Genomic DNA, 12,364 nt, shown 5'->3' with positions numbered 1-12,364 from the left:
TTAAGGATCCACAGTTGTTCCATTTGCAGCTATGCTATGTATTCACAATTCTTGCACTACTGCCACAATCACAAGGCTTCCCTCCACAATCAACTGGGCAACTTTTGTTACATTACACGCAACTAGGAGATATTTAAAGAAAACATACAGTGGAAAAAATTACACAAGCCTAGTCTCTATTGTTTTTGCGACTTTCCAATCCCTTTTTCTGCCACAATAGCCCTTTGAAGTGCACAACGAGAGCACTTCAAAAATATCTATTCAATTGTTTTGTTTGGAGAATCTGTTTTTCCCCTTTGCAGCCATCAACACTCAGGTTGTATACAGAGATACAGAGATGTGCATTATTTAGCTTCACCCTATTCAGAATCCCATGTACCAAATCAGCCACAGCACAAAAACTGGCTGCAGTGGAGAGATTTGGGGAAATAACTCTTTGTCTTGTAAGTGGCAGGTTTAAGTTATCTCTTGTGTTGTCAAAGGAAATGTTTTCACTCTTCTAGCTCCATTTTGCTAGAGTGGATATTTGCAGGGCTTGTGAAAGGTTTTTGTTGTTGTTGTTGTTGTTGTTGTTGTTGTTGTTGTTATTGAGCTACAATTCCAAGAACCCTCAAGTCAGCATGAGGTAGGGGGGGGGGGATTCTATGAGCTGTAATGGGAACTTCTGAACTTCTTCCCAGTTAGAAAAAAAAGTCACCCCATGATCTCTTTTCAGTAAAATACAACCTGATAAAGCTGCTTGAATTGGGACATTGGCTGTTCTGTGTGTACATATGGGAGTAATTTCTGATACTTTAGAAAACATCACAGGCCCTAAGCTTCAGGACCAAAACCTCAGATTTAGGGAATGCCCCTTGTGATATCAGAAGGTGACATGTCATTAAGTACCATATATAGATTAAGTATCTACCATATTTGATCAGAGCATGTTAAGTATAGGGTTTTCCCCTGACATTAAGTCTAGTCATGTCCAACTCTAGGAGTTGGTGCTCATCTCCATTTCTATGCCAAAGAGCCAGCGTTGTCCGTAGACACCTACAAGGTCATGTGGCCGGCATCACTGCATGGAGCGCTGTTACTTTCCTGCCAGAGTGGTACCTATTTATCTACTCACATTTGCATGTTTTCAAACTGCAACAGAAGCTGAGGCTAATAGTGGGAGCTCATCCTGCTCCCCGGATTTGAACCGCCAACCTTTTGGTCCACAAATTCAGCAGCTCAGCAGTTTAATCCGCTGCACCATTGGGGGCTCCAGAGTAACAGAACATGTTACTCAGTGAAAAATACAAATTCTAACAAACGAAGTATTTTTTCTAGATAGAAATTAAGATACAAAAGGGATTGTTGTTGCCAGCTCAAACTGAAATGAAAAAATAATTCCTTTCACCTACTTAGGGAGTTAGGTAGCAGATATTTATAATAGTCTACATGCTTTGGGAAAGAAGGGTTAGATCAGTGGTTCTCAACTTGTGGGTCCCCAGATGTTTTGGCCTTCAGCTCCCAGAAATCCTAACAGCTGGTAAACTGGCTGGGATTTCTGGGAGTTGTAGGCCAGAACACCTGGAGACCCACAGGTTGAGAACCACTGGGTTAGATGCTTCAGACCACTTTCCAGAAGGCCACTACAGAAATAAGGAAATGTCAGATAAGACATTAGGAGCATTCAGGCTACAGTTTTAAACATTCTACTAAGATCTAAGCCCTACTGAATTAGATAATATGTATTTCTTAATACAGATGGTTATGATTGTTGTTGGAATAATCTGTAACATTTCCAGTTAGCTGACTGTCCAAGCAGTTTCTATTCAAAGAAATGCAAGCTTTAACAACAACAAAGCCTAATTATATATCTTCACTAGCTGTGCCCGGCCACGCGTTGCTGTGGCAAAGTGGTGGTAGTATTGGTTAAAAATTGTTGTGTAATTTTTATTTGACGTTATTTGTATTTTTTTTAATTAATTTTATTGTAAGTTATCTTTTTATTTATTATATTTTATTATTTTCTTGTATTATTTTTAGTGTTTTTAATTTTTTTAGTGTTTTTTTATTATTTTTTATTGGGTTGCTAGGAGATCAAGTTGGAAAAGCTTAGCCTTCTAACTGGCAGCAATTGGATAAAAGGAATTATTCATCTCTCTCTAATTAGGACTTTATTTTTCTTTTCTTTTTGTTGTATCAACCTAGAGCCGTGGATGATGGGTTGTGTTGTCAAATTTCGAGGTTGGGGGGCCTGTAGTTTTGTGGGTCGCCGTGATGCCATCACTCTTTTATATATATAGATGTATAGCTTCAATGTACCATTGCATCGAGTTTTTCATAATGTAAATTTTCCCTCTCAGTACTATCTGAATTTAATTTGTTCTGACCATGCTGTGTCTATATTCTCCTCATCTCCCTGTACTGTATGTTATCCTACAAGAAAACGCTTATGTCATTTATGAAATGTGCTGTAGTAAGTGAAGTTCATGCCATAATAAAATTTACTGATTTTTAAAGAGCTTCATTGTTGGCACCTCATTATGAAGAGAGACAGATTCACAAAAGCATAAAACATCTCTTAAATTGCTATTATATCCAACAGATAGATGACCAAGTTCCATATAGGTTTCACATTATCATAGAACACATTCAGTTCTTACCAATTGGATAAACACTTTTTTCATGTCAGGAGCGACTTGAGAAATTGTAAGTCACTTCTGGTGTGAGAGAATTGGCCATTTGCAAGGACGATGCCCAGGGGACGCCCGGATGTTTGATGTTTTACCATCCTGTGGGAGGCTTTTCTCATGTCCCCACATGGGGTGCTAGAGCTGACAGATGGGAGCTCACCCCGCTCCCCGGATTTGAACTGCTGACTTTTCGGTCAGCAGCCCTGCAAGCATGAGTGTTTAACCCTTTGCACCATCGGGGGCTCCGGATAAGCATTAAGTAATATTAAGTGCTTTGGACTGCCATTGTGGAATAGTCAGTATGATAGTTTCTCAGTTACGAGCCACTGTTGTTTTGTCAGGCATAGTCAGGAGAGGCGGGTGTCTCAGGAGGGATGGTGTGCTGAACTGTAGTAGTTGTCGAAAACTGAATGCCAAGCACAGATTTTCAAAAAGATTTTGTAGAATAATTAAATCTAAAGTAACTCTTTGTATGTTAGTCTCATTTCCTTTCTCTACGAGATGTTGGTTTTTTGTGCAGAAGTATTTAGCCTTGGACATCCTCTTGTAGTTCCAGCTCTGTTGGAAGGAATTGCTGGTAGCACTACAAATGTTCTTAGAAATGCAGTTTTGCTGCATAAGTAAGATCTTGAGAAGGACACAGATCATTAAGATAGTTGATCTTCTGTACTGACAGATTCAATTATCCACAGCTTGAAAATATTTATTTAAATATCTAAGATACAACGCTTGATTTTGCCATTTTATATAAAGGACACTGTTTTACTATGCCATTGTATATAATAAGACTTGAGCATCCATGGATTTTGGTATCCATGGGGGTCCTAGAACCAACACACAATGGATACCAAGGGCTTACTGGGTTTAGCAGTAGTGATTTGTTCAGTGAAATAAATTAGATCTAGAAGACAAACAAATACAGTGTTAGCTATTTCTTAAGCCAAAAACAACATCTCTTTGGTGAGAATAACTGTAAGAGTTTAGGAAACAGTAAAATCTTCATAAATAAACTTTCAACAAGAACTGGAGGCATACATTTAATAATGTTCACTTTATAACTGGAGCCTTGACTTTATAATTGTTCTTGCAGATTCTGGCAAATGTTATCATTTTCATCTGCGGGAACCTTGCAGGAGCCTATCACAAACAATTGATGGAGCTTGCTCTACAGCAGACCTACCAGGACACCTGCAATTGCATCAAGTCACGCATTAAGCTGGAGTTTGAGAAGCGACAGCAGGTAAAACAGTTCTCAGCATTTCCTGCATCCTTCTCTTGCCTCCTATTCTTTGCTGTGTTTTGATGTGTTAAAGGGATTAGCAATTAGGCTGGAGGGGAAAGACTCAGCAGAAATCTATTTAAGGTTGTTGTTCGTTGCAATTTCACCCAAGTCTAGAAGGGATGGAATTACTTCTGTTGCTGTTCTGCCTTTTTCTCAGTGTACTTTGGTTTCTAATAAAGGATATTAGGATATAAAAGGAACATTAGACTCTTGACATTGCTGTTTGTCCGTTGCTTTGAAACTTTTATGAACACCAATCCTTTATAGTAAAGAGCAGCACTGCTCAGCTGAAAAAAGTATCCTGCGAACTCATATACATACATTATTAACTGATGAATCAGTTCTTCTTGACAGAATGATCACTATAGCGGATAGGGGAATTTAGTAAGATTATCTGTATTTCATAACAACAGAAAATGAATGCTCTTATTTGGTTAAACTCAGGACTGTGAAGATTATTTTAAAATAAACAGTGTGTTCCTGAACAGTTTAGGTTCTGTGATAATTGAATCTTCTCTGTAAAGAAGCAGGAAGAGGCTAATGCCAAGCACTGGCTATATACTGATACACGCCTGCTTTCATTCCTCTACCATACTCTGCCTTGCCTTTCCCTTAAATCAGTATGATAATCTTGTCAGTTTGTCAATCACCTAAAGCTTTCACTCTCATTGGTCTACATTGTCTGTGGCTTGCTCCTGAATCTGGGAATACAGTGTTCCCTCACTACTTCACGGTTTACTTTTCGTGGATTCGCTGTTTTGCAGGTTTTCAATAAACACTAAAAGAATATAATAAACCATAAAAATTATGATTTTTCCTTCCTTCCTCTCTTTCCTCTTCCTTCCTAAGGAGAAGCCTAAGTAAGTAAGTAAGTAAGGAAGGAAGGAAGGAAGGAAGGAAGGAAGAAGGCAGGAGAAGCTGAAGGGAGAGAAAAGGAGGCTGAAGCAACTTCATGAGATCGTAAGCAACACAGTCGGACAGCATCAGTGAGCTTGTAAACAACACAAATATAATGTCCTACTTCGCGGATTTTCACTTTTCGCAGATGGTCCTGGAATGTAACCCCTGCGATAAGTGAGGGAACACTGTACTTCTTTCTATCCCTGTTTACACATCCACACATTATCTCCACTGACTTCAAGGCAATTGTGGTTATGACTGTAGTCATACTTAGAAGCCTAAAAAGTAGGAATGCAAGAGAGCTCTCCTAGTACTCAAACAGGGTACAACAAAGTTGGTCAAGGGGGAATTAATGGACTATGCAAATCAAGAAAAATTTAGTAAGTCTTCTTTCTTTGTACATTTTAGTATTCAAAGGGATCATGTAGCACATTAGAGATGAACTGAATGAATTACATTGGTAGCATAAGATTTCAAAAACTCACCCAGGGTCTATATAGGCCAAATAAAACATACATCATACCTCATAGAGTTGGAAGGAGCCTCAAGGGCCATCTAGTCCAAGCCACAGCCACGTATGAATATACAACTAAAGAACTCATTATAGATGACCACATAGCCTCTGTTTAATTGCTACCAAAGAAGAATCCATTACCCTCCAAGTCAGCCTATTCCACTGTTGAACAGTTTATACAGTCAAGAAGTTCTTCTTAATGTTGGGTAGAATTTCTCTATTTGTGGGTTTGTAATTTGAATCCTTTGGTTCATATTCTGGTCTCTGGAGCAGCAGAAAACCAGATAGATCCATCTTCAACATTGGATCCCTTCAAATATTTCAGTATGGCAATTGTTTTATTTATCATCTCTTGATTTTATTTTCTTCAAGCTAAACATACATCCCTTTCATGTTCTAAGTCAACTTTCTCAGGCCATTATCTCCAGATGTTATGGATTTGAATTTTCAGCAGCCCTTAGGCATTATAAAAAAGAGAGAAGGGTTTGCGTGTGTATGCTCCCATTTTTAGCAACTACCTTATAAAATTGTTTGCCCCACTGCTAAACTGTTGCAGAAAATATACAAAAACAATTGTGAAACCTTCATACCTGATTTTGACATTGACAAGCAGTTAGCATAATTACCCTTGTTCATTTCAGGTGTTTTGCATCCTATGACTTATACGATGTTTTGAAAGATTCTAGCCGGAGGCGATGTTGTTATCTGAGAACTCACTGAATGTCACTTTCAAAGAGGAGGCAAGATCCTAATAATAACGGGCTTAGAAACAGGGCTCAGAAGCTGTGACAGGTTTAAATGAACAAGGTAACTGAGTGGGATGCTAGATATGTAACTGAGGCAATTATTCTCTTTATGAGAATGAAAGAGTGTTTTCACTAGGCATGTGCATTTTAGCTGAACCTTGATCCATATCTGATGGCCAAATTCTGGTAGACCCGCGGATCTGTTTTTACGCCTCTCAAAAATGTGTGAGTTGCCGAATAGCCACTTCCGGTCGGCAGAAGAAAGATCTGGGAAGATCCGGCCTATTGGTGGGAATGGGGAACTTACGGGGCTCCCCTTTCCATTTCAGGAATCTTTTCCTTTCTTCCTCTCAAGAAAGCCTGGGTTTGAGCAATGAGGTTAAGGAAGCACCACTACTAGGACCCTTTCCTTTCTTCCTCTCAAGGGAGTCTGGGTTTGAAGGACGATGTTAAGGAAGCATCCTTCCTGGGGCCCTTTCCTTAGACACAGCTTGCATAAAACATGACACAGCATTCTTCTATTCTGATTGGCCCAACAGGCAGGGCTCACAGGGAAACCCTGTGTGAGCAGCATACAGCAGCCTCTCCATGCCGTGATCGATAGCCACATGGTCCTGTAGCAGACGAAAAAAATGTGATGGCTGACCCCTTACCGTTATGGACATCTAACCAGGCTGAACAAGCTGGATTGGCCGAAGGGAACCAACCACTCTAAATCCGTGCACAAGCCTAGCTTTCACTTTTCTTTGCCAAACATCTTATAAAGAAGAGATCTTCATTCTAAATAATATGGAATGTGCAGGTTGAAAATACTGTTTCATTCTAGCAAAAACAAACATCTTGAAAGACAAATGAAATGATTTAATGCCTAGTAAACTGTTATTGCAGTGGAAAGTTAAATAAAATTAAATACGTCTCTGTAGTTTCTACTTTGAAGCAGTGAGAAGCCCAGAAGCCACACTAAAGAATTTATTTTCCTTTGAATAATTGGGCCCAAGAGACTGTGTATATATATTTTATTTTCAAACAAACAAATGGAATATAATTGGGAGGCAACATGACATTTGTAATAGTGTCAAGACCCAGGCTACGGAGCACCAATAACCATGCGCAGAGGCCAGATTCTATCTAATATCTTTATTAAAGGAATATATAAAGTCAATAAAAACAAGTGAAGAATAAAGTTCAGAAGTAGACCTTTCAGGAAAGGTCAAATATAGTCCAGGAAAACAATGTCCAATATGAGATATTAGAGTCCAAAGTTATAATCCAATAACCGAAACACACACTTTGCCAAGCAAAGTTTGGGGAAATGACAAGGTCCTTTAGTCCAATGGAGCTTGACAATAAGGCTGAGAAACAAACTGGATTCTTGGCAAACAAGGCTTGATACGAGGCAACAAGAAGCAAGAACGTGGTCCGTGACGAGGTCCGGGGAACAAGGCTGGCTTGGAACTGGTACAAGATCCGTGGCAAGGTCCTGGAAACAAAGGAACTGGAGTAGCGTAGTCTACACACGATCTCACTCCAGAAGCTGACAAATTGACTCCGCAAGGATCCCCCTTGCGGGAAATAGCTATATAGGATCTTGTTTTCCCGCCAAGGAACACTTTCCCTGGGGAACAAGAAGTGAAACCCAAACTGTGTCCAGATGCATGACTCCTTAAGATTTCCCAAGGGAAACAGGCTTAATCAGCTAATTGTCTGGCAGCGATCCTGGCGCTTCGGCGACTTGCCTCCCGAGCGCCTCTATCTCGATTATACCGTAATTATCCCGGCGAGAGAACGGGGGAGAATTCTGCCCAAGGCTTGTTTGGCTGACTTCTTGAGGGCAAACATCCTGCAGGTGCAGGGGCTCCGATTCTGGCTGAATCGGTGGGAAACCAAAGTTTTCCTCTTCGTCTGTCACCATAGTACTAGGAACAGGACTACATGGCCCATGAGACATCACAAATAGAGACATTACATCTCTGAGTGCTGTGTTGTGATACTAGGATAAATACCTTTTTAGGTAGCAGCTTTTCCTCCCAAGAAAACAGCATGGAGATAAAGAGTCCACACATCAATCTACATTGATGGTGGAGTGTAGCTGTATGTGTCCATTCAATCATTCATTCTTGTGATCAGTATACTCAGAATGTTGTAACGTGTTAATGCTTATACAACGTGGGGAAAGCTTTATCCTGGTTCTATCACCACCCCAGATATGTTTGATGAGGACACGGAAAAGACCTTTCCAGTGGCTGCTCCCACTCTCTGGAACTCCCTGCCATGGGAGCTAGGCTGGCCTCATTCCTGTTTTCCTTTCTCCATCAGAAAAACCATTTTATTGGTTAACAAGGGCGTTTCTTACAGAGATGTTTCATTGGTCTTTTGAAACATTTGAATCTCATTTAAATGATTTTGTACTGTTTTATGCTGTGATTTTAATTTCTTAAATTCTTTTGTTTTTTAAATTGTCTTTCTCTGGAAGCAGCCTTTGGTCTTGTTGTTGGTGAAAAGGCACAAATGAAAGTCAGCATGCAAAATAAATAAATAAATAAATACAGTATTTACTAAAAGTGATGCTTTCCCCAGGTACTTGTGCATTCTAGCTTATTATTGTATAAGTCATAAGATGCATAACCCTCAAGACCATAGCAGGCACAGGCAGACAGAGGACTTGTGCTGAGCTTGGAATGTTACTCTTTAAAAAGAACTGTTACTTTGCTCATTATTCTAATCACCCAATAGGTTTATTTTACTACATTCTAAGGGCACTTCCACACTGCAGTTAAACACATGACGAAGTAGGTTTAAAAACCCTCTTTGGTGCACATTTAAATCCCACTCCTCACCACCAAAAAACAGGCTTTCCTGGTGGGGTGTCCAGATGTCATCCCAGTAACTGCCGGGGTGGCTCCCAGCCACTCCAAACCTATCCTAATAACTTTTCAAAAACTTACCAGGCTGCCATTATGGTTGTCCTGGAGTTCTCCTGGTGTATAGAAATAATGCATCAGGAGACCTGGGGGGGGGGGGGGGGGGGGAGAGAGAGAGAAAGAAAATTGCATTTAGGGTAGTTTTGTGGGGTTTTAGGGGAGGGTGTGGGCATCATCTTGTATCTTTGGTCTCCAGAACCCAAAAGGTGTGAGATGGCTGTAGGGAGTTCCAGGACCACCTTTGGGTGAGTCCCCATAGGCCCAACATCCCATTAGATATGGGCCTTTCAGGAAAGCCCAGATCTAATGAGGTATCTAATTAATTCGGAACAAAGCAGATAAACCCTGCTTTGTTCCAAATTATTTTGCTTTTACCTGAGGCGTCATTTGGACACTTCAGGTAAAAGGCCGACAGGTCCCACATTTTTTGGCCTGTCTGGAAGGGCCCTAGGAAACGGAAAGCAACGTGTCAAGTCAGTTATTGCAAACAATTTACATTAGTTATTCTGCCATTGAAAGATGCAAAAAATATTCCCTTGTTCACTCAAGTGGCGAATTCAGATATTTCAGCTTTGAAATTCAGAGACCCCCCCCCCCCCCTTCAATTGTTGAAGTTGAGATTCGATTGTCACATTTCTTAAGCGGTCGCTTACTCAGCCCCTCCCCTTCATCCTGTTCCTCACCCTGCCACCACTTGTTTTAAATCTTATGTTTGAGCCAGAGAAGCACCCCCTCCCTGCACACACACATTGCTCACACTAAGTCCAGCCCCATCTACACTGCCATATAGTCCAGCTTATGAATCCAGGTTATCTGCTTTGAACTGGATTAAATGGCAGTGCAGACTCATATAATCCAATTGAAAGCAGATAATCTGGATTTAAAAACTGGACTATATGGCACTGTAGATCCAGCCACAAGCAAGAGAAAAGCACACCCTGTGACATGGTTTTGAACAGCCATCCTGTTTTGTTCAGCAGACTGAAGTAAAACAGAAGAGGTAATTTAACTCTTAACTTTTTCTCCTTCCCTCTTTTCCTGGCTGTTTGTTGTCTTTATCCCCTGGTCCTTGTTTTTTACACTGGGGCTTCTTAAACTTTTCCATTTGTGACCCTTTACAACCCGATAAATGTTTATGTAACCCCGAGTATATATGTATCTAAAACAGGTATAAAATGAAACATTTACTGATAACAAATGAACATCTTCAAGGTTCATTGAACAGATTAGTTTTTTTTATTTATAAAGTACAGTTGAAGCATCTTCGGCAGAGCCTACTGTAACACTACACAACATAATGGAGTAAATGTCTAAAAAGGTCATTAGGTAATGTTAATTTTTTTTACTGTAGCCATTTTTTTTCAGAACACCAGTATTGAGCTAAGGGGGGCCCATTCAAGACCTTGCCTTTTAAACATTTCCATTCACAAACACATTTCAGAAACTGTCTGCTTCCCCCCCCCCTCACTTTTTGTTAAATATATGGCATTTTAAACACTCATACTAGGGAGTAAGCCTCATTCAGATTCCGCTCTAGAAGCATGGCTCTCAAGGCACTTCCATAATCCAGAGTATAAAGATGGTTTTAAAATCCAGCTACCTTCCGGAGAGTCTCCGCCTGGCTCTGTTGCCTCAATGCAATCCAGTTGACAGGACACTGTTTCCACTGCCCCCCCCCCCCAAATGTAGCTGCGAAGATAAGCAAAGTGCATGTGCAAAGTACAGGAATGTCCGAGATTTTAAAATGCTGTTGTATGCTGGTGCCATCCATGCCAGCACACTGCATGGAAATCTCACAAAGTCTTACATTTTCAATGTGCCTGGGATATAATGGATTCAATTGCAGCAAACTTTTCAGCTGAAACTGAAGTTTCTTTGGACTCTTGTTTAATGTGGTTCTGCCAGGATTGTAGGCATACATCGTTCAGCCACCCCCTGCCCTCTTTATCATCAATTTCAATGTGGATTATAAAGCCTTTGTAGATGGGACTTCAGTGATCATGTTTAGATTTAGTGGGCTGATAAAATCAAGCTGCATCAATAAAATGAATAAATAGCTGGTTTTATAGTACTATCTGTTCTTTTAAAGAATAAACAAACAGATAGAAAGCTTATAGTGTACATTTTGGGGAGAAAGGAAGGGCTAAGCCTAAGGGAAATATTTCCCAACCTGATACATTCTGAGTGTTTTGGAATCAAATTCTGAGGAGTTCTTCCCAGGCCCCTTCTACACTGTACTATAAAACCAGCTGTTTATTCATTTTATTGGTGCAGCTTGATTTTAGCAGCCCAATAAATCTAAACATGATCACTAAGGTTTCATCTACAAAGGCTTTATAATCCACACTGAAATAGATTATAAGGAGGGTAGGGGTGGCTGAGCAATGTATGCCTACAATCCCGGAAGGGTCATATTAAACGGGAAACCTGTGTTTACAAGAGTCCAGAGAAACTCCAATTTCAGCTGAAAATTGAGCCCATTATATTCAAGGCTCATTGAAAATATACGACTTTGCAAGATTTCCATGCAGTGCACTGGCATGGGCAGCACCAGCATATAATCCAGATTATCAAAGACGATAACCCACATTATCTGCTTTGAATGGGATTATATGAGTCCACACTGCCAGATAATACAGTTCAAAGCAGATAATCTAGATTGTATATGGCAGTGTAGAAGGGGCCCCAGCTAGCATGGCCAGTGGCTAGAAATCCTGGAAGCTGTTAATCCAACACATCTCACAGAGCATCTCAAAATACAGTAGAGTCTCACTTATCCAACATAAACGGGCCGGCAGAACGTTGGACAAGTGAATATGTTGGATAATAAGGAGGAATTAAGGAAAAGCCTATTAAACATCAAATTAGGTTATAATTTTACAAATTAAGCACCAAAACATCATGTTATACAACAAAATCGACAGAAAAAGTAGTTCAATATGCAGTAATGCTATGTAGTAATTACTGTATTTACGAATTTAGCACCAAAATATCACGATGTTTTGAAAACATTGACTACAAAAATGCGTTGGATAATCCAGAACGTTGGATAAGTGAGACTCTACTGTACAGTACATTTTCTGGGATTAAGCTCCAGGCAGAAAGGCAAGGAAGGATTAAACAGATATATTTCATTATTTAATTTGGATTCTCGGTTGGCAAGATGTATAGGAGGAAAGCAGGTAGGATGTTGGCATTATAGGGCATAGAAATATCAAGGAGAATGGTGGAAATCTTTTGGTTAAAGAGTATGCTTCTCTTTTGCTCTTTGTAATATTTCTTTGGGAGTGAGGAGGCTACCAAGCCAATCAGACTATTTCCCCAACTATGTT

General features: G+C 40.0%; 1 protein-coding gene across 1 annotated transcript in view; it reads left to right on the top strand.

Moving 5' to 3' along the window:
- The window catches only part of adcy2 (adenylate cyclase 2), a 151,331-nt gene that overhangs the window by 72,584 nt on the left and 66,383 nt on the right, over nt 1–12,364 (top strand). The window contains exon 4 of the mRNA XM_008109102.2: nt 3,760–3,909. Within this exon, the coding sequence (XP_008107309.1) occupies nt 3,760–3,909 (150 nt within the window). The remainder of the gene's footprint in view (nt 1–3,759; nt 3,910–12,364) is intronic.

This window comes from Anolis carolinensis, chromosome 4, assembly GCF_035594765.1.
Source record: "Anolis carolinensis isolate JA03-04 chromosome 4, rAnoCar3.1.pri, whole genome shotgun sequence".
Taxonomy (NCBI): Eukaryota; Metazoa; Chordata; class Lepidosauria; order Squamata; family Dactyloidae; genus Anolis; species Anolis carolinensis.
The sequence above is the reverse complement of the archived record's forward strand: the minus strand, read 5'-3'. Positions and strand labels throughout refer to the sequence as shown.